Source organism: Mytilus edulis, chromosome 13 (assembly GCF_963676685.1).
Source record: "Mytilus edulis chromosome 13, xbMytEdul2.2, whole genome shotgun sequence".
Taxonomy (NCBI): Eukaryota; Metazoa; Mollusca; class Bivalvia; order Mytilida; family Mytilidae; genus Mytilus; species Mytilus edulis.
Window position 1 is genome coordinate 25,158,191 of NC_092356.1, and position 26,353 is coordinate 25,184,543.

The 26,353-nt window shown below is 31.8% G+C and overlaps 1 protein-coding gene across 2 annotated transcripts; it reads right to left on the bottom strand.

Annotated features, from left to right (window-relative positions):
• Window positions 1-679: 679 nt before the first annotated feature.
• Window positions 680-24,983, bottom strand: LOC139501092 (uncharacterized). 2 transcript variants are annotated; one of them, XM_071290066.1, is made up of 14 exons: window positions 24,928-24,983; window positions 21,700-21,816; window positions 17,225-17,304; window positions 15,443-16,369; window positions 13,310-13,564; window positions 10,879-11,253; window positions 9,326-9,381; window positions 8,411-8,641; window positions 7,398-7,619; window positions 6,509-6,554; window positions 5,380-5,508; window positions 4,463-4,645; window positions 2,393-2,584; window positions 680-869 (listed from the first exon to the last, which is right to left on the bottom strand). In XM_071290066.1, the coding sequence occupies exons 4-14, from the start codon at window positions 16,227-16,229 to the stop codon at window positions 721-723; spliced, it is 2,625 nt and encodes an 874-aa protein (XP_071146167.1). In that variant the 5' UTR covers window positions 16,230-16,369; window positions 17,225-17,304; window positions 21,700-21,816; window positions 24,928-24,983; the 3' UTR covers window positions 680-720. The 2 variants fall into 2 exon arrangements, with proteins under 2 accessions (XP_071146167.1, XP_071146168.1); XM_071290067.1 differs by lacking the exons at window positions 15,443-16,369; window positions 17,225-17,304 and having other exon boundaries at window positions 10,879-11,190; window positions 13,310-13,576; window positions 21,715-21,816; window positions 24,928-24,959.
• Between the last annotated feature and the right edge of the window lie 1,370 nt (window positions 24,984-26,353).

Below are 26,353 nucleotides of genomic sequence, written 5' to 3' on the forward strand. Positions count from 1 at the left end.
CGACAATTTTTCACAACCTGTAGTGGGGAAAAAAAAGTCCGATGAACTATACTTTTTTCATATTTTTTAAATAAGAATGATATAAACTATACCAAGACAAATTATTAAAAACAAATCTATAAATTTTGATTTAACTCCCCTTTCCCCTTTACCTTAACATTGTTTTCATAGCTAAATATTGGTCGACTTGTTTTCATTTTTAGCTTCTCTGATCTGGATGTGTTGAAATAACATACTTAGTTTGTTCTCATGTTTTACTGTTATACCACACTTAGGTGAGGGTTAGTGCTTTCAAACATTTTAAACACACCACATTCTTTATGTTCCCAGTACTCGATGTTTTAGTGGTTGTCGTTGGTTCGTGGTTGTCATAAACGATTTAAAAAAAAATCTTCTTAATTGGGTCGTTTATTTTATAATTGAATTGTTTCATACAGCAGATCCTGCTCCACACATGGCACCCGTCGTGTTGGTCCTGTTATAACTTGTAACAGCTATTTTACGAAGAAAACAGTAGCTTAGACAAGATGTTATAGCCACATAATACTTCCATACACACGATTGGTGTTAATTATTCATTGGATAATAAATAGTTTGGACATCGGTGCAGGTATAAGAAACATGATAGACAAACACATCTTCAAATTCCAAAATCACATGTAAAACAAAATGTGAACAATTTGGACTATTTGAATGTTTTATTGATCGTTAGTAATTTTTTTATACAATTGTTTTATTCAATGATTTTTTCAATTTTTCCTCTAAGTCACTAACTACATTAATATCTTCCAACTGTGCTGAAATGATCAATTTTGGTAATTGACTTGTTTCTGTGTATGTGACAGCTTTAAATCTAGGTTTTGATAAGCCTAAAATGAAGAATAAAATTAAATATATTATTCCTTAATGCCTGCAACACAAAAGTTTCAGTCTTCATATGCTCATTCGCTCTAGAAATATGTACCTGACGTTATAACATATTGTTAGGCATTTTCAATTGTTTGTTTATATATATTCATATCTTACAATGTTTTGTGTTTCCCTTTTCAATATTTTATTTGTATTTGGTGACGATTTTTTTTATATAGATTTGACCGTTTTAGCATCAACCTAAATTTATCATATACATATGACTAAAACGTTAAAAAGTTAAATGTAAATACATTGTATTGACTATATCAGCATGTACTGCTATACTAAATTACCAATTAGCCTGTTCAGAATCTAAAGAACTATGGGTAATCTCATTGTTCGTACACCAAAATGAAAATAACGTTACGTCATTTGTCCAATTTCCATTGTTTAGAACGTGTTAAACCAATCACAACATTTTGGTGTACGCTTTTGAAAAATGTACCCAGAATACATTAGTTTCCGAAACGAAAAAATTATAAACAGAATTCCGATCAATGCAATGATTTAATTTATTACTTATTATGTTTTTGTTCTCAAGGTGATGGATCCCGAGCATTGGTGGATCTAAACAGTTTTGAAAAAAATCGTGATTTTGCAATATTGTCGCAAAGGTTTTACTAATTGTTTTTAGTAATCAATAATATGTGATTTGGTTTATAGTGGAAAGAAAAATAACCAAAATACAGAGGTAAATACTAGGTGGTCAGTCTATAAGCAAATTGCAAAATCAAAGGCCAAAACACATTAAACGAAGTGATAACAGCTGTCAGATTCCTGACTTGGTACATGTATTTTCTATGTAGAAAATGACGAATTAAACCTGGAGATCTGTCTCATTCAACTCATTCTTATTTTCATATATCCTTGCATTATCCTTCGTGCAAATCCATAGAAAACCAAGGCTCCGTGTTGAAGGCCGTACATTGACCTATAATGGTTTACTTTTTTTAAATTGTTATTTGGATGGAGAGTTGTCTCATTGGCACTCACACCACATCTTTCTATATCTATTAAGTTCCAATCAATATTAATATAGCTATCAAAGATCTCAGGCTTATAATTTATTACGTCAGACGCGCGTTTCGTCTACAATTATTTTTTTTTGAAAACAACACGTTTAATAATTTAATGCGTCCGAAGCGCTTTTTTGGATTAACCTTCTCCAGGAACGATCAAAGCCAAACATTTGAAATCTGAGGATGTACAAGTACCGAAACCGTTGAAGAGCTATATGTCAAAATACCTAAAATAAATAGTCAAATTCATCTAATGTCAACCTTGCCTGAGGGAGTTGAAAAAGTTGTAAAGCATTGAGGTACCAAAATTTCAAAAAGTTGTCGCTATGTCTGTGTTAAGAAAATCCTTAGTATTTGGAATAATTCATATATATTAGATGACTAGTATCTACTGGTCTTAGACCATCACTAGTAAATTGCAGTGGCTTAACTTCAAGAAATATGAACTAAATGAAACATACGTAAAACATCTTTAACCGGCGGCATCCAGGTAGATTGTCTGTTGTGTTTCCTCTGTTCTGTTTCTGATAAAAGCGAGGCAAAATTTTGTATATCAAGAACTATTAACTTCACTAATTGAAGATATCGATTATTTTCATTTTCCAGAACCAGGTCTCGAATAATCTTTGATTGCGTTCGTAATGGTACTGAATCTACAAAAATACACCTTATTAAGAGGAAGCATACTTGTATAAATATCACAAACTACAAACAATAGTGGGAGTAATTTTTGTCATAGAAATAGATGGTAGTATTATTATAATTTGATTGATTGGTATTTAACGCAACGTTTTACTAAGAGTCGAGCGTTCTGCACATATTCTGTGCGATATCCGAACTTAAAACCTCAGTGTTGACAGGATAGTTAAACAATTCAACTACTTTGCCCACTAATTAACAAAATTCGCACTGGTTCTATGTAAATACAACTACTATTACTTGTTTGTCAATTATGACACGGAAAAAAATAAACTTGCTCTAAAATTTGGTCGGGTTGATGTCCTGTTGACACATTCCCCATTTCCATATTCAATTTAATTTTATTACTACATCTAATTGTGTTGTAAAATGCTCGGTTGGAGCAATATGTTCTGTATGCTACTATTCACTATGCTACCCCTGTTGTATTTCAATGTTGATCATGAATTGAAAAACATGAAACGACTTAGCATTCTTTCCTAAGGCAATTGGTATCAATTCTATTTCCAGTTGCCGTTTAAGGAACAACGTTAATGTCATACTTGGGAAAGAATATTGAAGAACCATCTGTTTTCGCTTTTAGTCGGGTTGTTGTCTCTTTGACACATTCTCCATTTCCATTGTCAATTTGATAAGTATTCAATCAAGACAAAATTGACAAGTTATCCATGTGAAAACGCATTATAGTGCACCATGCTCACATTAAGCTTAATATAAACCATCGTTACGCTCTGCTTTGTTATTCTTTAAGAATAAATACGAGGAACAGACAGCTGGCAGAAATACAGTTGTTTAAATATTCCATGAATTAGAAGCAGCAATATTTTACTGATGTACAATCATAAATCAATTAAAAAATACACAGCGATGTAAAATTTTAAAACTGGCATTAACTCAAAAAGAAACGAGATAATACAAGTCGATAAGAAAGTGTCCCCTGCTTTGCACCAGCATTATTAGACAAATGTATGCATTAAACGACCATTAATACATTTATCATTATCAAACATGTCTAAATAATTCAAACCATGCCAAAAGTGAGTTAAACTACAAACCTATGATATCGATTAACGTGACATATACCAAAGAAAGAGGCATATACTGATGACTTTGTAGTAATATAAACCGACAGATTTTAATTAAAAACTATGTCAATCCGAACAGGAGACACAACTCATTTAGCTATATTTAATCTGATTCACTATAATGGCTATAATGATTCACAATAAAATTCACTTTAATTGGTATATATTGTTTCAAGAAGTATTCAATAATCACATAGAAAACCAACCAATTTCATATTTTTATGGATACTGGGGTTGATAAATCTTGAACTGCTCATACCAAAACAATCAAAATCCTAGAAAACGTTCAATGACATTGCGTTGAAAAGAAATAGGGGCAATCTGTATTTTAATTCTAATACGAAAACAAACGAATTGATAATGCTAAAGGTAAATAGGTGCCATAACTCTTTAATCAAACGTAAAAGAGGGGCGAAAGATACCAGAAAGACAGTCAAACTCATAGATCTGATATAAACTGACAACGCCATGGCTACAAACACACTTATAATAAATAGTACACGTGGTACACAAGAATCTAAAGACTAGGAACACGAACCCCTCGAAAATCTGAGAATGATCTCAGGTGCTCCAGAAGGGTGAGCAAATCCTGCTTAACCTGACCTGCAGACAGTATATAGAAATTCAATCGATTCTCACCAATTGTTCACTTAATGAATGGACACATACATTTCTATGAAACCACATCTTAACTGCATACGTTAATTAGTTCATAGACTAAGTATAATTAATACATATTAATTTTACCATCGTTTTCCAGTAAAGAAATTGTAATTGTTGACAGTCTTTCCTCCAAAATGAATTGAAAGACGTTTGCCATGTTCTTTTCATAATTGGTGTTGTTTGAACAAAACACTTTTATGGACAAGAAAGAACAGTCACGTTTATCCTTTATCATCCCGTCCTTACTATCCTTCAGCACTGAACTAGCTGCAAATTTAAAAATATTCACCTGTCATATAACTGGACATTACAAAATGTATCCATGAACGCACATATCAGATATGTATAGTATTAATCAAAGAGCAATTCATTGTACCGAGGTTAATATGGCAGTTTATGCAGTTAATTGCAGTTTATGGACGTATTGGTTATGTTCTCCCATCAACAAAAACAAAAGCTAATATCGAATGAAGTTATAAATTATCTCCTTTAATTAATTGATGCAAAAAAGCATAAAACAGTGAAAAATATTAAATATTTTTATAATGTCAATCAATAAAGTGAGTATAATTCATAAGACCCGAAGTTTTTTCAAAAGTTTTTTTTTTCTTTATCAAGCAAAACTGTAAAACAAAATCATCACAGATTCAGGCATCTGACATAAGATGAACAAGAATGTGTCCCAAGTTCATGAATGCCCCATCCGCACTATCATTTGCTATGTTCAGTGGACCGTGAGAATGGGATAAAATTTCTAATTTGGCATTAAAATTAGAAAGATCATATAATATGGAACATGTGTACTAAGTTTCAAGTTGATTGGATTTCAACTTCATCAAAAACTACCTCGACCAAAAACTTTAACTTGGACCAAAAACTTTAACCTTGAAGCGGGACAGACAAACGGACGAACGGACGACGAACGAACGGACGGACGGACAAACAGACGCACAGACCAGAAAACATAATGCTCATAAATGGGGCATACAAATAATAAATACCTTGTTCTTGATTTGAAATAGTTATCAGAGCGTCGCTTTGATGAAACCTTGTGCTGGGTAAATGCAAAATTATGATTTTCGTATCATTACATCTCGCTTCTAAGATGGATTTTGTCTGATGCAAAAACTCTAAAATTTTCAAATTTTGTGTTTTTTAAAATTAGAGTTTTAAATACTAATATATATGCATTGGTGTCTTAAACGTTAATTTGATGATCTGAAATTAGGGATTCCTGTCAGTACTCTTTTTTTTATTACATTGTTATGTTTATTTAACACGTTTAGCTGCATTTTGTTGCACCTGTCCTAAGTCAGGAATCTGATGTTCAGTAGTTGTCGTTATTGAAAGTTGTTCATAAGTGTTTCTCTTTTCTTGGTTTTTATAAAGATTAGACCGTTGATTTTCTCGTTTGAATGGTTTTACACAAGTAATTTTGTGTGTCCTTTATATCTCGCTATTCGGTGTGAGCCAAGGATCCGTGTTGAAGACCGTACTTTGACCTATAATAGTTTAATTTTACAAATTGTGACTTGGATGGACTGTTGTCTCATTGGCACTCATACCACATCTTCTTATATCTATTAGGTAATTGGTATTGTTGGTAGATGTAATACTGGCCATTCTCACACAATTTGTAGAGGCACAAGACGATTCTAAGCTCAGCAAACTATATTATAAAAATCTTTTATCTATCAGCGAGATGTTTTTGTACAGTGTGTTATTCAGTTTATACTTTACTGTGTATCTTTCATGAATGTGACCTACCGAATTAGACTATTTACCGGATTTGTAATCACATAAGCAACACGACGGGTGCCACTTGTGAAGCAGGATCTGCTTACCCTTCAGGAGCACCTGAGATCACCCCTATTTTTTGGTGGGGTTCGTGTCGTTTATTCTTTAGTTTTCTATGTTGTGTCGTGTGTACTATTGTTTTCTGTTTGTCTTTTTCATTTTTAGCCATGGCGTTGTCAGTTTGTTTTAGATTTATGAGTTTGACTGTCCCTTTGGTATCTTTCGTCCCTCTTTTACACTTCTTTTGAGTTTGCAGTTTCTGACAAAACATTAGTTCATTCGAAAGGAAATTATTATTTGATAACCATTTGTTCAATGCATAAATATACATACCCTCAGAGAAGAGTTCTAAATCTGATACAATCCCTGTTTCAAATGCCTATAGTAAAATGAATGAAAAGTTTTCATCAGTACTGCCATACCATGTACACAATGATCAAATAATTTCTTACAGTCAAACATTACAAACTCATTTAGACATAACTTCAGCATACATGTTGTTTTTGTTAGCCCTTAGCTAATACCTAATTGAAACGCCGTTTAAAAAGATATATCAAAAATACCCTTTTGTCAAGTTACGTTTGCCTAATATTAATTTAATGTTTTTTTACATAAAATAATAACTTACTGGTTCACTTGATTGTAGATTTGTAGTGATACAATTAAGATTTGGAGGGATTCCAATACAATACATATAGCTTGCCATTACTGGTCTGACGTTTTTAGATACGGAAGTCGATTACCACCTTCAATGCTCAATTTCTTTAAATTCATCCCATACATTGCATATGAATTTAATAAAACAACATTTTGTTCGCCATTTTTGTTCTTTGTTCTTTAGATATCGAATAGTCCATTTCTATGTATGTTGGTGTTTGTTTATATTGCAGTTCAGTGTGTCTGATTTTCCGTTGTTTTTCTCTAATGGTTGATGTGTTACCTTCGGTTTTAGTTTGTAACGTGAATTTGTATTCTCTAGCATGTCTACACCGAATGATGAATTTTGAATAGTGGAATACTACTGTTGCTTTTGTTTATCACACAGACTTTATGATGTTCAAAAGATTATCAATGTGGTAAAAGAAAAGATACTGTTATTAGAATTTTGATAATATAAATTTTTTTCTGGTCCCCAAAGTGTGCCGGATTACACAAGTTACGCTGTATTTATGTTTAACATTTATATTTTAAGCTTGTACAAATATCAATATGATTGTTATACCTCAATTGACTTTTTATCGTCTGGATGCAATACCACCCTCATTTCTTTCAAATTAATATGCCTATAACGATACATAAATTTGCCAAAAGCATTCCGCATTGTCCGAGCTACATCACCCCAAGGGTATTTCAGCTTTCCAGTTCCAAAAACTGGGAATGCTATACTCTTGCATTTGTCTTTTTCTGCTTGTATAAGGCAATTGTACACCGTTTGTTCTAAAATCTTAAATGAGAAATATGTTTCATGGTTATCATGTAATAAGAATAATCTTTACATGTGCACGTTTCTATTTTGAGTAAGACATGATTTGCAGAAGATAAGTATCTGCATCATGTTGATATACTTAATTATTACTGTAACGTACACGTGTCCATCGATTATATATATAACAGATTTATATGCATATTATACCAATCTTTATAAAAACAGTATTTAACCTACGTTGCAATGAATATTAAGCTTTCCATGAAGTTCATTGTGGAATTGTCTTTGCGGAATAATCATTGTTTTTTTTTTTAAATTTGCCATGCTTTTTAGTGCTTTTTCAGTGATGGATTTTTATTGCCTTCATTTTCTGAAACATACACCCATCTGAAACTATATTACATGTCACATGTATAAACAATGAATGTATTATTATTCGTCGATTGAGATGCAAAATTTGTTCAAACCTTAAGATATTGACGAGATATGCCATCCTTGTTTGCGTAGAAATGTGTGATTGTGCATTGAAATATCTTGAACATAGTAACCTTCAAGTATATCAACTTTCACAAAAAGTTCTTTTTCAATTTACTTGATTTCTATTGTTTTAGGTATGTATAACCATACGCATATATGATGTTTGTTGTTTGTTAATGAAATTTGTATAATATGTTAAATAAAAAAAGAGTGTATAAGGCCAAAGAAACATTGAAAATTGAAACGCCGGAAATGTAAATATATCATCATCTCGAAATGTATGAAAATCGCAGGAAAACAATTGTGATATTGTTTTGCATAGTTTTAATTACCTTAGTTGAAAATTCAGCATTAGCTGTCCATAATGGTAGAGCAAAATGATAGATAGATTTCCAGAATTTTCCTCCCGATGTTATTGCTAAGCTTCCATAGTCAATCCCATTTGGATATTTATCGTGACAATCCTCCAAGAGACATTTTCCAACTTTTTCCAATATTAACAATGATACAGCTCCTTTTTGAAGCTGCAGTTCTCTGTTTGTACTGTTTACTATAATATCAGTCTAGAACGGTAATTAAAAAGAAAACTTTAAATTTCTGTTTTCATTAAAATATGAACCACTGAGCCCTTACTAACGAGATAAACAGTTACGCTATAATTTATTTGGAAAGTCATACATTCACCAGAGACACAATGAAGTGAAAGTAAGCAACTCTAGATTAACATAAGCAACACGACGGGTGTCACATGTGGAGTAGGATCTGTTACCCTTCCAGAGCACCTGAGATCACCCCAAGTTTTTTGGTGGGGTTCGTGTTGTTTAGTTTTCTATGTTGTGTCATGTGTGCTGTTGTTTGTTTGTCTTTTTCATTTTTAGCCATGGCGTTGTCAGTTTGTTTAAGATTTATGAGTTTGACTGTCCCTTTGGTATCTTTCGTCCCTCTTTTATTTCGACAATTAACAAAACTTGAAACGTACGGTAAACTGTAGAAAGCTCAGAATCAACAACATGAAGAAAACAATATAGCTTGATTCATTATAATAATAAATAAAGAACAATCTATAGGAGGCAAGTATACACTTTTTGACAACAACTTATCTAAGTTTGCATCAATAACTCGGTCAGCTGTCAAAATCAGTTACTATATCTTTTTTTTAATTGATTGTTTATTTGACCTGCCGACAATTTTTCAATTGGAAAAAATATTGTTCATAAAATAAAAGCCGTCGAAACAAATTTCCTTACCTTTTCGTCAATAATGTTTCCAACTGTCCATTTGAAAGTTATATCTGATGAATTTTCTGAAAAGAAAAGTGTACTATGGATTTACTGATGACAGATTAATGATGATGTGTTTCAAATGAATAACAAAAACATCGCCATTATCAAATCATCTATCAGTACATTTTTTCTTATTCGTACACGATTTATCCTTTTCCTGACCTGTTGATAATTTTTCTTTAATCAACATGATATTGTTTTAAGTCAGTTCTCCATAGGTCAAATTACGATTATGACGTCGAATTGTCATGCTTTCCTCTGCATTTCTCAGCAAAACATCACAAAATCAGGCGATCATTCCTTATGAAGTCACATTGAAATAAACACATCTTTGTGTAGATTATGTTATAGTCACATCCTTCGAAAGTGAAACGTACTCAATGAAGCAGAAAGAATGTGTGTGTGGTGGCCATGTTGGTTTAAAAGAAAGAAAATGGGAAGAAATTTAACCCACATTGAAAATATACTGACTCAATATTTTCAATTTTCTCTTATTCCATATCCACAATTTAAACTGATTTCTCTGTTATGAAACTTATAGAGCACAATTTTCGATGTCTAGTTCCTACACAAAAGTGAGCATAGCTATTTCCTGTTAATTTTTTAGTACGCAAAGTATTTGAAATAATAGTATTTCAATTATCATAAGGAAATTACACTTTACATGTGATTTATTTTTTTTTAACGTTTTTAGTTTACACGACTAGTATGTGTAACATTTGTACAAAACAAATGTTTTTTTTTTGTTGACAAAACTAGTTTCTAAAATTTACGGTGCGCGACGTTCGATTTAAATGCAACATATCTTTATTTGAAATATGACATAGTAAATGTTTACAATGAATTACGCATTGCAACCTGACTATTTTTCATGAGAAAAAAAAAACAATCAGTATTTTGATACAAAACAAAATAGATTTTTATCATACAATCTCCATACACAGGAAACAGGAATATTAACAAACATATACGTTACGAAAAATTTCACACGATTGTATAAGGAAGCTGGCAAATAATCACGACTAAATTGAAATGTATAGGTCAAAAACTTAGATATTTTGAACAAAAGGAAACTTGAAATTTGTCAAAAGGAATGAAGATCAATTTTTTTGTCAATACTTCACCAATCAGAATGAATTGAAATATTCAAAATATTTAATGACAAAAACAGAACAATCAAGTATTATATAAAAAAGGAGCAAGATCTGTTTATTTGTTCGAGCAATTAAGATCCACCCGGTATTCGGTTGGAAAGTAACGGATCATGAGTAGAAAAATATTTCTACGATGTATTTACATAAATGATCAAGCTTATCACATGTCTAAGTCAATACAATTTATAATCTAAGGATATAATGTTTGCATTTAAATTTAACACCGTTTCGTCCTCGAAAATGTATTTAAAAAAGATTAAGACAATTTAGAAGCAGTAACATACAAATACAAAATCATTGTTGAATGGGATATTTATCAAAACAGGGTAAATGCATTTCAGTACTACATATAGTCAAACTTACCCCCGTCATTTAGAGGTTCATCTCTATAGGTAGGTACTTTACTAAAATCGTAAAAGTTTAGTGAACTTGGTCCGCTTTTCAACATCATAGTTAATCTTTCGGTCATTTTGATGTCCTCATAGCACAAATATATAACTTTTAAATGTTTCAGTTCTGACTTATAAAATGCTGCATTAAAATGTTGTAATAACGTCACTTCAGGTAGACTATCACACATTTTCAATGGTATTGCTAGGCTGTTCAGCTTTTCTTCCTCTATTTTTGCAAGTATTTCTTGTAAATGATGTATAACTTTCTCTTGGTCTGGTACTCCTAAGTAGGGTATATTCCATAACAGCTTCTTAGGAGATTCATGGTCTACTCTTCTGTATCTGTCTACTTGATGGTCATTAACAAACATAAGATAATGCAATAATTCATTTACACATTTTTTTTTTCATTATTTCTTAAAATAGAAAAAGAATAAGCGAATACCGGATTATAATACATATTCTACTGTTTACGTATTTATTTTTATAGAATCATGTAGAAGGTGAGGTCGGAAAGATTTTGAGTAATTTTTTTACCTGTCAAAGAACAGAAAAACAACAACAATCCTAGTCCTATCTCCAAATTAAAAAGAAAGATTGGAGGCAACATTTGTTTATTTGTTCAAATGGACTCCAGACAAATAGTTTTTCTGGCATTTGTGAATAACTCTTATCGATATTGTATTAGATATTCTACAGATTTATATTGATATATGATATATTTTACAGTTTATGTCAAATATTTGTAACAGTTATAAACTGAGGGATAGATTTTCAGGATAAGAATTCCTGACGGCCAGATGACGGAAGGGTTTCTTATCTAGACACGTCGTATCCAGAGTTGTATATCTAACGTGCACCGTATGCTAAAAAGTAAAATTTTGTAAATGAAATCTCACTAGTAACCTTACTTTATATATCTTCGTTCAAATTTGAACAAGTTACTAGATTTTACTAATGTCAAATTTGTTGTTTTCATATCCCTGTAAAATCCATGTACTAAATTTGATCAGCAGTTCAAGGTTGACCGTTTCGTGCAAAAAAAAACAAAAAAACAAAAACATCATGCTCCTTATATGCAGTTGTCAAGTTGGTCGGGTATTTTTTTAGTCAAGCGTTATATTTGTTAGAACTAAAGATAAAGGTTAAATTATAACCTAAAGTACTTACATGTACCTGTTTAATTAAGGTAATCATAAACGTATCTAATATATGTTACGGTTTTATTATAAAAAGAAAGAAAGCCGCAACCCATCTTTTCAGGAAAAAAAACCCTTCCTATTCCGACAAACTAAGGGAAAGGTGTGTCTGGATCAAAGGCCCGACAACAGGACACACTATATATAAAAAATGCAGATAGAATATTAAGTAAATCCCTTTTTGGGGGCAATCCCAGTTTTCTGGGAGTTATACATGTAATCCCCGTTTTTTTATCAATGCTTTAGAATAGTGACATATGACTGGAGTTAAAATTTGTATCTTTAACCAAAGGAGAATTTAAAAGATTTCGTTTTATTCAAAAATAGATACTAGTACTTATTATTTTTCTCGCTATTGGAATTTCCTAAAATGAGTATGTCTTTTTTTAAATCTTGAAAACAACTTGTAGTGAACACTAAAAGTAATTTCTTGTGCTCATGCTATTTCAAAAATAATCAATGTATATTGTTATAAAAACAATGGACTGTCTTTAAGGGATGTAAAAGCAGGAGTTTTCAGAAACCCCGCTCGTCACACCCTGTGGTCAAAATTCATTGTTATTCGTAACAATAGATCTATTCAATTTAGACTTGTTTCAGAAATAAAACTGTGAAGTATAACAAAAGAGCTGGGGTGTTAGAAATAGATATACGTTTTCGAGTTACTTTTATATACAATCAATACGATATATATTTGTAGACGGTACCTACATGTATTTTTTACTGTGTCATTGTTTTATTTGTAGAAACACATTTTTTAGGATCTCATGCGTGTGACACTTTGATAAGTTTTTTTTTCAAAAGAGCTATGTTTACACAAAAGTCTGGTACTGTAAAGTTAGAGAAAATCGAAATATCAGAACCCATCAAGCAAAAAAGCTTAATTCAGAGCAAAAAAGAAACGTATTGAAAAAGAGAGAGATGTTCTTGTATGCAACTAAACGTCGTTGGTTATCTTATACCGTTTTATTTTCTGATCATTATTTAAATATCAACCAGGTTTTTTAATTTTTCACAAAAAGGTCATTTATAGCTTGGTTTGTGGTATGGATTTTGCTCTTTGTTGAAGGTCGTACCACAATCTGTTATTGTGAAGTCACGTATTTTTCATTTGATAGCTATTGATAGTTTTGATAGTAGCAATCATACAATTTTTTGGTCTTTAATTAATTCAAAATGCACACTGTTTTGAATGATATTTACCTATCCGATCTGATACCCAAACAACATCATCCGTTAAAAGTGTCGCAGCAGTTCCGCACACCAAAACAACGTGAATACCTTTATCCCAATTCACACACTGAGCTACATATTGTATAGATGGATGTTGGATTTCTAATAATAATGTACATTTAAACTGTTCTTCTAGATGACGTAAATGCTGCAAGATATTTTGGTACAGTGTATTCTCGTTTTTGATGTAACAGGACCATTTTTTAGTCGAAGTTTTCAATCCATCTGTAAGGAATTCTACAATAAACGATAAAGTAGTGTCGATAATAACACTAAACAAGAATGTGTCCCCAGTACACGGATGCCCCATCCGCACTATCATTTTCTATGTTCAGTGGACTGCGAAAATGTGGGAACATCTCAATAGAATTAGAAAGATCATATCATAGGGAACATATGTACTAAGTTTCAAGTTGATTGGATTTCAATGTCATCAAAAACAACCTCTACCAAAAACTTTAACCTGAAGTGGGACAGACGGACAGACGAACGGGCGAGCGGACGAACGAACAGACGGACGCACATACCAGAAAACATAATGCACATAAATTGGGCATAAAAAAGTTATAGTTTAAAAAGTTTAGTTTAAAATTACAGATTTCAGTTAATACTTAAAGAGAGGCTAAATATACCACGGGGAAAATCAAACTCATAGATCGAAAACATACTGACAACGCCATGGCTAAAAATGTAAATGACAAACAAACAAATAATAGAACACAACATAGAAAACAACAGACAAAGCAACACAAACCCAATAAAAACCGCTGGTGATCTCAGGTGCTCCGGAGGTAAAAGCAGATCCTGCTCCCCATTTGGCACCAGTCGTATTGCTCATGTTTTTCCGAAACCTGATGAATAGTTTAATTCGGTAGCTTACATTCGTTAAAAGGGAACCATTGTGTAGTCCTTTTGGGGATGTTTAACGACCTTAACTATAAACGAGGGTCACGCATGGTTGGTTTGACATTCCATATTGCGGATGAAAAAGAGGACCTTCACAACTTGAATGTGGATAGAATTTTTTATGCATCCTATGACAAATTGAAAGCACCTTAAACTAAAGATAATCAAATCGTTTAACCAATTATCGCAAAGTAAAAAAATTACAACCCAGTACTAAATATGTTACTCATTTATATTCTATAACTTCATTGTCCTTGCAAACTTCATTTTGTAGACATTTACAAACATTTTGTGTTAATCATTGTGTTAATATGGATCTTTAATTTTTACACACTTAGAACTTGAAATTGTCAACATTTAAGAAAAACAGAAGCTATTCACGTATTCTCTTCAAATGAAAAAAAGATTAATAAACTCATTTTGATCTGAAAAAGTAAAATTACAAAAATACAACAGGTCATTCTGACCTAAACTTACCTTAAAAGGTGTTATACCACTATTGATTTCTCAATTAGTATGATTAGTCTTTGCTTTTGCGCTTTTAAAATGATTGTGCAGATTTTATCTTTGTTTCAAATAAAGAAATACTTTTTCATTGCATATAAAAAAAAAAAAAAAAAATAACTGGAAGTTAACCAATAAAGTTTTCACCTCTTTTTTGGACATATGTTATCCCTGAATTGAAATAACCGTTATCAGATAAATTCATTTTGCTAGTTTGTACCAAAATAACATAAAAAGGTTAAAAAAGAACAAGATTAAAATAAGGATGGAACTATCTTTAAATAATCCACTAAAAAAATATATTTTGAATCGTTTTCAAATTGCAATAAATAAAGGCAACAGTAGTATACCGTTGTTCGAAAGTCATAAATCGATTGAGAAAAAATAAATCCGTGTTACAAACTAAAACTGAGGGAAACACATCAAATATAAGAGCAAACAACGAAACAACAGAAACGCTAAAGTGCAACACAAAAACAAACGACAATGCAACACACACAGAAATGAACTATAAGTTAACACTTACCCTTTTCCTGACTCAGTACAGGACATTTTTTAGAAAAAAAGGTGGGTTGAACCTGGTTTTTGTGGCTAGCCAAACCGCCCGCTTTTATGGCAATGTTAAATATAACACTACAATGACAACATTACATGACATGATTACAATTCAAATGAAATTGATAATGAACCTACCTGAAAGTGATATATCACAATCTACTTTCTTACACATGTTATGTTTCAGTTCTTCGTGTAAAAGTCTTGCTACAATGTCTTTTGTGGACGCTACGACAATGCATTGTTCGAACTGTTTCTGAACAAGACGTTTGTTGATATTTTTCTGGACGGTTGATATGAAGTGAGTTGTTGTTGTAAATGGCTCATGTCCACCAATTGCTTTGGTAGAAAATCCAGCTATTGAAAACTGCTCATAAACGGCAGATTGGAAAACTTTTGGGTCTATCGTCGTACTACTTGCTATGCATAATTGTCCGTTTTCTATTCCCCATTCAGTTTCCACGTTCCTTTGTCGTAAATAATTGTTTAGAACAATAACCATATCGTCCATTTGTAAAAGTTCAATTAATAAGGCATCAAATGTCAACCATAAAAGGACAGGTTTACTCGACAAGCATTTCACATTATCAACCGCTCTTTTTATATCTGTGGCTATCTCGAGAAACCCTACAATATGGATTCTACCTTCATGATCATAGAAAAAGTGTACTAGGTTGTCTTCTACTTGCGCTGATAACTTGCGTACTAAAGATTCCTTAGCTCTACTTGTCCTTGGTGCAATTTGTATTACGAGTTCTTCGGCCTTATTTCTTAGAATATCAGTAACCTCACTAAATATAATGTGTTTATTTGAAAGCACTTCGACAACCATTACTTCGGTAGAATATGTAAGATTGCATTTGTCAAAGTTCTTATCAACTGCTTCTTTAATTTCATCACAGTGATTTAGCAGAAGAAACTGCATTTTTATTGGTTTAATGATATCTGTTATATCCTTACGATCTACTAGTCCTGTTTTGTTCTTTAATTTAAGTTCAAATTTGACCCACTCTTTAGTCAATTCAACATCAGGAAGAATGGTGTCATCTTTGTCTTTCTGTAATTCTAAAACAATGTATAACATGACTTAACAACTACAGCAAAAACAAAATGAAACAAATGTTCCTCCAACTTTATAAACTTACGGTACAATATAAATAAACTTCTGTCAAGTGTACAAATGTACAAACACTGGGTCGATGCGACTGCTGTTGATCATTTCGTTCTCAAGTGTATCACTAGCCCAGAAATCATACAGCACAACACTTTTTAATTGACACGAGCTTTCATTAATATTTACTATTAACTGTATATATTGTTTTGAATTATTTTCGAAACATAAGCTTTTTCTACCCCAAGTGTAGATTGGCAAATCTGTATCTTACGCAAGGGTATAAGGGTAATCCTTTTTTATTATCATTTTTAAATTGTCGACTTTAATCTTTGAATTTTCAACTTTAATATTTATCCAAAGAAAGAAAAAGGATGGTCCTAATACGCTTCCATTGTATCTAACACAACCATTCAAAATGTTTTTTTTAGAGCTTATTTATCTTATTTAGCCTTCCAAGTCTTATAATTAAATGCAACAGATATATATCGCTGTTCAAAAGTCATAACTTGAATAAGAGAAAACAAAGCTGAGTTACAAATCAAAACCGAGGGAACACACCAACTATAAGTTTATAATCAAACACAAACAGAGTCTTATCTATACAAATCGCACATATTGTGTACACATTTATAAGTCTGGTATCTTTTCCATGTGTGAATTTTCCCTTTCTATGTATGTTTTACAAATAACAACGAGTATGTAACCACTATTTACCGTTTCTCTTTTGCTATATCATGTGATAGATTTGCTGTAAAATATATTTTTTTCAGTTACGTAAAAGCATATTAGAATATCTGTATACTAACCATCAGAGGTATATTCATTGTCAAAGTCGCTACCGAAACCTACACTGTCAAACGATCTATGAGATATCAGAATGGGTATCCTAAAAAAAAAAAAACATAATCAAAGTGTTTGTTTTCTGAAATTTTTTAAATAACGCAATTTATCCAATGACCACATGTAATACTACAGTTTTCATAGTATAAACGGAAATTTCATCAATTTCTCATTATTGAGTGTAAAATAAGTTATTTAAGGTCAAAAGGTAAACTTGAAATTAGTTATTATAGAAACATTTAAACATTTAAACAATGAATAATGAATTCAAAATGAATGGCAAAAAAAAACCCCAGTTATGTTGATGCATGTCTGTTTATGTTTTTAAAAGAAAAAAACATGTTAAAAATGCGCAGGAAACAGTTGTGTCGGCATGAAATATTTTCTTACTTGAAGGTGGTACCTAACACCTGAACTATAATTAATTTGGCTCGTTTAATTTTCTTTAAATTTTGACAAAGTATTCAGTTTGACCCTTTGACAAAAATATAAAAATTTCAAAAACTTTGAACCAACCGTTTAATCAGAAAAATTACACTGGTTATATAGCAGTTTGACAAAAACTTATTTTGATCATTGTGAAGCTTAATATTCCCTTAAAACACAACTTCATTAAAAAGTTCTACTGATTTTACAAAGTTATCTCCCTGTAGTGTTAGGTACCACCTTAAGATAGATACTTTTATGAATTCAGTAACAAACGGTTGAGAAAATAGATCAAAGCACAGAAATGCTGAATATTCATGTCACAGTAAATGAAGTTAAAATATCTACATGTTGCTAAGCAGGTACATTATAAGAGATAAAACAATAAAAAAAGGAAGTAAATGATTAGAGCATTTTGAAAAACAAAAGTGAAATTATACAAATGTTATAGGTGAAGCAGAAATAAATTCATTCAAGAATTACTTGCAATTCATCAAGAATTTAAAATGATTTTATATACAGAGAATACTGATACTATTTAATATTTGTTACAAGTAACAATGTTCACACTGATTATTTTCAGTTCAATATCTGTTTACATGTACAAAACTATACAATGTGCTACTTCAAACGCAAGGAAATGTTTTTATTTGAACATGTACGCGACAAATATTACCATTGTATTTTTTTACTCACCCTTTCTTGGAAATAGCTATTATAGTTAAAAGTATATTTAGTATATGTTGAAAGTTGAATGTAAATGTTCTGTTAACAGGAAGATAAAAACTAATGTTCAAATTATAAATCTTCCGTTTTTCATTTGTTATTTAAAGAAATGGAAAGTTTGATGACAAAATACGTACTTATATAGATATAGGAAGATGTGGTGTGAGTGCCAATGAGACAACTCTCCATCCATATAACAATTTAAAAAAAGTAAACCATTATAGGCCAATGTACGGCCTTCAACACGGAGCCTTGGCTCACACAGAACAACAAGCTATCAAAGACCCCAAAATTACTAGTGTAAAACCATTCAAACGTGAAAACCTGCGGTCTAATTACAGGACGTACAAAAAAGTTGTTGGAACATTTCAATAATATTTTGAAAGATTTTTATTTTATTTTTGTTTGTACGTTTTCTTAATTTCGACGTGCAAAATTTACATACAAGTGCCAATGTGGTATTGTTTTTTCTTTCGAGTCGTCAATATTCTCACATTGATTCTCTGTGCAGTTTAAGATGAACTTCACAAAATTGTTAAAAAAAAGTTATCTTTATAATTTGTTCATTATCCGCATTCATCGAACAAGGGTTTTATTTTTTGTCATGTTTATTGTCAACATATAAATCAATGCTAAGAAGAGGATAGAAGGTTTCAAGAAACAAAGTCATTACTCGAAGACAATTCGAACACAGAATCGAAAAGACAAAAAAGTCCTTAAAACGTTAACAAAATCGTAATATCGCATATGACCTATAAAACAAAGAAAGATATCAGATGTTCCATTATGTTTCACATGTTAATGCAAAATCGGCGATAAGTATCATTATCACTATTTTGTGCATTTTTTCTTTGATTTTTGTTGTGTGATAATTTTTCATATCATGCTACTTGTTTGAGATGGCAAATTATCGCTAGAAACTAAGGAAACATCTGGGGTTACTAATGAAATGGACAGGAAATTGGCAACGTCGTCATCGTAAAATAGCGATGAACAGATTATCATTGGTCATCTCAACTCGATTGCTACTGTCGCTTTCGCCATACCGGCTGAAACGAAAAAATCAATTTCGTTGAGATGATCAACGATAATCTATAATTCATATATAAAAAAAAAAATTGTGATGGCTTTGTGGTTACAATTATTGGAACATGATATTCGTCATATGTGAAACTGGTGTATTTAAGTAACAGTCACCGACTGAGTGTTTTATTAATAGCTTTGGTTTGACATATCTTATGAACTTGAATATAAATACTTTATATGCAGGTCCTGATAAAAAGATGCTAGATTGATATGGAAAGTTCAAAATTGGAAAGTAAAACAATCACTGTTATCGTGAAATTGGTTTTCCGACCAAACCTTATTGTCAATTCAGAAGTTCATCTATGAGCACTTAATGCGGGGTTCACACATTGCCGATTATTGCTCCCGTTTGAGATCAGACAGCGATAAGACACGAAAAGTGAAAAAGTCGGATTAGTATCCTCAATTATCTGGAATGTCCTATTATTGTCTGAACGCAGTCGTTTTAGTTCGTAACAGATTCCTACTGGTCGGGAAGGGTCCGAATAGTTCGACAAAGGACCCCGACAGTTAGCTGCGTCCCGTAACATTCGGGGAAACTCAGCCGATTTTGTCTACTCGGATTACAATCGTGCTTATGTCGTGACAGATTCTGCTGTATCGGATCGAATTCCTAACAATGTTCTGTGTATTCGGGACGGGAATGATCTGGAGAAATTTTTCAACGCTGTTTTTCTGCCGATTGAGTCCAGATTGCATCCAGATTTTGTCGATTGTGAACCGTTTTTGCCGAAACCGTTCCGAAACAGTCCCGTTATTAATTCTAAATTCGTCAATGATACCCACGTCAGAGTCCCGACAATTACAGAATGCAATACGACCGAGACCAGACAAAGCTGTTTGCAATGCGATAGAGCGGACCGTGATAGGATTACGTTCCGACAATACCTGATCATCCCGAGTATGCCAAAAGTTTTCGAACGGATAACTTCCGTCAGAGTCGGTTCACTGTCTTGTCACTATCTGATCTCTGTCGGATTACATTCGGTAGAATCGGGACGCAGTCGTGACAGACTCAGTAGAATTTTAACTGGCGAAAGATACAAATCGGATTAGAAGCGGATTTAGAACGGGATTATCGGGATAAATTGGCTTGGAAACGGTTGAATATCGATGCTTCCTGAACAATATCTGATTGTTGTCGTGATTAAAAATTTTTTACAAATTTTAATTAAAGTTTGAATTTCCATCCACGATTCATAGGATCTTGATCAGACTTTTAATGAATTTTAATCGGGAATGGTCCTGTTACAAACAAAATGTAAGGACGGCAGTAAAAATCGTGAATGTGTGACCCCAGCTTAAGATGATATAAACACTTTTTTTTTAATTCGATGAGATGGATAGGTATAGTGACTTAACTTCATAATTGCATGAGAGGAAATCATCTTTGTACCAAAACGTATAGTTAAAAACTTTTACGTTATTCTTTCTAAGAATGTCATGTATGTAATCTGCCTCATATGAATTAATGTTTAACACTAAACATGAGTTCCTAGTTTCAAATTGATGTGACCACAACGTCAAGGAAAATAATTTTACCAAAATAAATGAAGAAGTAAAGAAAATACACAGCCTTTACTGAAGCTCTGTCAGATTTAAAAGCATCAAACCTTCACTATTTAGAAGAAAACAAACCTTTAAATAAGGGAATCAATGGTATTGGTTTTACACACGACAAATGCACACTGTAAAAACATGACCAACACGACAGGTGCCACATGTCAAACAGGATCTACTTACCGTTCAAGAGCATCTGAGAATTATCCCAAGTTTTTTGAGGGGTTCGTGTTCTTTAGTCTTTATTTTTTATGTTGTGTCTTATGTACTCTTATTTGCCTGTTTTGTCTTTTTCTCTTTTAGTCACGGCATTATCAGTTTGTTTTCGATCTATAAGTTTAAATGGCACTATGGTATCTTTCTCTCCTCTTGTACGAGTCAATAACTATATGATACTTTAAATGAATCAAAAATTCGATCATATGTACTGATGTGCTTATTGCTAATTTATTTGGTATTTGTAAATGCGATGAAATTCAAAAAATTGTCGTGATTTTCTTCAAGTTATCTTTTAAATACATAACTTTTTATTTAACTGCTGCAAGTGAAATCATAATTTTTGTTTTTGTTCCCGTCAGTCCTGTGACAAACAAGCTGTTTGAAATTATATAAAACATTTCTGTTTCAAGATCAATCATATAACAATATTCATACTAACCATCAGAATCAATTTCGTCATTTGAAAATGATGACCTGTTTCCGTCAAAATCGCTAGCCTTTTCATTTTCGGATGATGAAAAGGACATACTAGATGATTTCCCTGAAAAAGGTCTCTATAAGAAATAAATATTAGGCTGAGTTATGTTGCAAAACGACATACAGTGCTGGATTATGTTAGTTAGTTTAGTATAAACTGACTTCTTTGTTCCAGTAAAAAAATACCATTAGTATCGCATTATTCTAACACACGAAACTGCTTTTATTATGTGCATTTCAAGTAATTAAAGTCAATAGAAAAACTTACAGATGGTCATTAGAAGAAAAAATGTTTTTCTGTTTAAAAATCAATAATATAAGGAATTAAACCATCACTGGTATAAATGCACATCTTTGTAACTAATATATAATTTAAAATATTCGAAAAACTCTATTGAAACGCAAAATAGATAGACGGATAGACAGAGTCGCTCGGTATCTATACCAGTATTTTGCTTCTGAGCGCAGTGTTCTTGGTTGTTTTTATTTTGAGCAATATTTAAAGAGAACTAGGGAATAATTGAGAATGGACTGTTTTTTTCACGCTGTCGATACATATTTCTCTTTTCACAAGTGTGTTTGGTCTGATCGCAGCATGACTTGTCACTATTGATTTCAAAAACGGTAAAATGGTACATTAGAGTGCATTTCATTTGATGTGTTTGAGCTTTTGATTATGGACTTTCCGTTTTGAATTTATTTACCTCGGAGTAAAGTATTTTTTTTTATTTTACTTTTGACGGGGAAACAAATTTTATTTGCAAAATTACTCGGGATAAAAGATATTTACTCGTAAAAAAAGGGCGAAAGATAACACAGGGACATTCAAACTCATAGATTGAAAATAAACTGAAAACGCCATGGCTATAAAAGAAAAAGCCAAACAGACAACTAATAATACATATGGCGTATATATTAAATTTTAATCCTGGTATCCATGATGAGTTTATGTATATCAGACGATAAAAAAATGTTAAACGTTAACGTTATCTATTTAAATCATTAAGGGAACAGTTTCAGATACAAATGTAATCATGAAAATGTAATCATATTTCAAAAGGACTACGGGACGGCGGGCGGATTAGTATTTAAATTTTTTTCTTTCATATCGCATATTCCCTGATTTTCAAGTACCGACTAAACGATTTTTTGCTTATTTTGCAAGACTAATATAAGTTAAGACATGTTGGAGTTAAAATAGAAAGATACATCTTATACAAGACAACAGATTGTTAAAACAATGGGGATTTTTTGGTGATATATCCAATACAGCATTACAAATCTGTTATGATTATTTGAGCTACATTGGTATGTCTTGGTTTACCTGGTATCTCTATTGTTTCATTTTTTGATAAATATTTCAGATGACTCCATATTTTTGGACCAACTGTAATGATCGTAGATCTAAGTGTAATCCTAGGTAAAGACGTAGTTTCCGCAAATGTCTCATATGCATGAATTATATGCATAACATAAGTAATGATTTATCAATTATCTACCCTTCAGTTATCATTTATGATTTAAAAAAAAATAATTCGGGCTGATGTTAATAAATGATAAAGAATACGTAAGATCCTTATGAAAGGATTCAATCATTCATTAATGCTTTTCAGGAGTCAATATACGTTATCCTGTATCCCCGTAAAAAAGGGACGAACGATACCAAAGGGACATACCTAATCTCTTATAATACAATCAATTTCATCAAATGGCATGGATCTTTTATTCGTATGAAGTTGTACACGAGCTACGATGTCTTTCATGTTAACCTTCACCTCATTTAGACATATGAATTACGTGCCGTTTATATGTGATAGATATCATAAACAACAGCATATCTAGAAAATCTTAAATTATAAGTAATGAGTAACTTTTCCTGGTAAAATTAAATTTAAATCTATTGTTCAAATGATACCTCTTCCGTTTGAGATGGAAAGTAAGTGATAATAAGTATAAAATATGTACAGTCTTGTAACTATGATATGTCAATAACAGTTTTCAATTGCAAAATATTAGTGTATATTTGTGAGATTTTTTACTTCAGACAGGCAAAATAACGTGACGTCAATTCATTGTCAATCTACGAGTTTGAGTGACTGACTTCTAGCGTCTTTTGTCCCTCTTTTATGAACATTGTCGATTTTTAAAAAAACTAAGGCTTTCTATCTCAGGAATAGATTACCTTAGCTGTATTTGGAATTTTTTTTAGGAATTTTTGGTCCTAAATGCTCTTAAACTCCGTACTCTATTTGGCCTTCTAAACATTTTTTAATTCGAGCGTCACTGATGAGTCTTTTGTAGACGAAACGCACGTCTGGCGTAAATATAAAATTTTAATCATGATATCTATGATGAGTTTATTTGCAACCACTGGGTTGATGCCACTGCTAATGGAGATTTATTTAAATAAAGGCAAAAGTAGTATACCGCTGTTCAAAAATTGTAAATCTATGGACAAAAAAACAAAATCGGGAAAACAAACTAAAACTGAGGGAAATGCATTAAATATAAAAGGAGAACAACGACACAACATTCAAATGTAACACACACAGCAACGGACTAAGCATTAAACAAAATCCGATGAGAATAACCAATATAACATGAAAACCAAATACATGAATTTGGGATAGAAAAGTACCGTGACACGTCTTTAACCGAGGGTATCACCAGCCCAGTAGTCAGCATTTCTGTGTTGACTTGATTTACCGAAGTGCTATTTTTATTCTTTTAGTTATGTATGTGCATTGGAAATTAAATCCTAATCTTAATATAAATACATTCTTATAACATGAATTTATTCTCAAACAAAACGATAGTTCAGGCAGATGAAAGGGGATTGAATGAGTTCAATTACACCATTGTGATTATTTGTTTCTATTTTGTCAATTTTAAACATATATAAAGTATTATTTTGACCTTAGCGATATTTCTCAATTCCAACTGAAGAGAACATTGCAAATATACATAAATGCATTGTTTTAACTTTGAGTCTTTTTAAACAAAGGACCAACCCTATTTTGTTGTGAATTTGTATTCAGTATATACTTTTTGTCTTAAAGATGATGTCATAGTAATAATTTTTCCATTTTCTTTTTTAACATTCATAATACTTTTTTTGTTTATCGAAATTTCAGAACTATTTTACGAAATGATTCACAATATATATTGAACTTACTGGTTTTTATGTATCAACATCCATCGATATACTATTTCTATTTCCTTGATGATAACAATATATACATTGCATCTGGTTTGAAATTGGGTTTTTCCGGTTTGCTATTATTAGTATTTATAGTTAACACATATTCTATTGTTCAAAATGACAAATAGATCAGACACGAGTTTACAACTTAGTAACGTCTTCTCCAAAGTAATTATAAGTAGATGGTTACTAATATAACTAGTTCTGCAACAGTACGTTAGTTGTTATAAAGCATAATATAGCACGACAACATTTTTGGCGGTTTGTACGGGAGGGGTTTAAGGTACTATATAAAGTTTGGCATTTAAATGTATTAGTATCGAAGGTGCTCGCAGTAACGCGTTATAACTATTTTGATCCGAGCGTCACTTATGAGTCACATTGGTATACATATTATACAGTTGCTGCTATCTTTATGACATGTATTTATTTATATGCTGTTTAAATCGAAAAAATCTGTACAATAAAGTAAAATGAAATGTTGTATCGCAAGAGAAAAAAATATGTCACTGCGTTCAACTAAATTCCGTTTTCTGTGTTATTTATAGCCTATTGATTTTAGAGTAGAATTATTTTAACTTCAAACGAGCAGGGCGAGGGAAAATTTAAGGATTTATATATAGCAAAATGTTCAATTGTATATCTGATTAATGAAAACTCTTATCTTTTTAGTTTTTTTGATTTTTTGATTATCTTTGAGCGCAAGTTTCTTAAATATTTCAATTTTTTTCCTTATGTTATGTTTTCTTCTATTCATTCAACCTTGTAATCAAAATTGCGTAAACGTGCGGATTTCCTCATGTGGAAATCACAGTACTATCTTCTTAGTTTTAACATGGGTTATAATTGTAAGTATGATTATATATTACACATTTCTGTTAGAGAAAGAACACACAGTTGTCTGCCCTTGATTTGTTTTTGGGTATGTGTATGTTAAAAAACCGTTGAATTCTTTTATAATTCCATCTTTTGTACATGTAAATGAGGGACGGGACAGTCAAACTCATAAATCTAAAATAAACTGACAACACCTGGATAAAAATGACAGAAGACAAACAGACAAATAATAGAACACATGACACATCATACCAAATAAAAAATAAGCAACACGAATCCCACCAAAAACTAGGGGTGATCTCAGGTGCTCCGGAATGGTAAAGAGATCCTGCTCTACATGTGGAACCAGTTGTGTTGTTTATGTTAGAAGAAATCCGGTAAATAGTCTAATTCGGTAGGTCACATTCATGAAAGGGAAGAGGATTGTAGTTACGACGTAAGGAACATATCCAATATCATTTGTGAAACCGTCATTCCATAACGGTCAACCAACTCGTGATGGCGTCCGTAAAATTTACGAAGGGATGATTTCAACTTCATCATTTGGAACTCTTGGTTTAAA

Excerpts from the sequence above, each read along its gene's own strand:
- LOC139501092 (XM_071290066.1), bottom strand. The coding sequence starts at position 16,229 with ATGCAGTTTCTTCTGCTAAATCACTGTGATGAAATTAAAGAAGCAGTT. Across the intron at positions 2,585-4,462 it reads TTCTTTACTGGAAAACGATG|ATTCAGTACCATTACGAACG; the intron begins GTAAAATTAATA and ends GTATTTTTGTAG. Across the intron at positions 870-2,392 it reads GCCGGTTAAAGATGTTTTAC|GCTTATCAAAACCTAGATTT; the intron begins GTATGTTTCATT and ends TCTTCATTTTAG.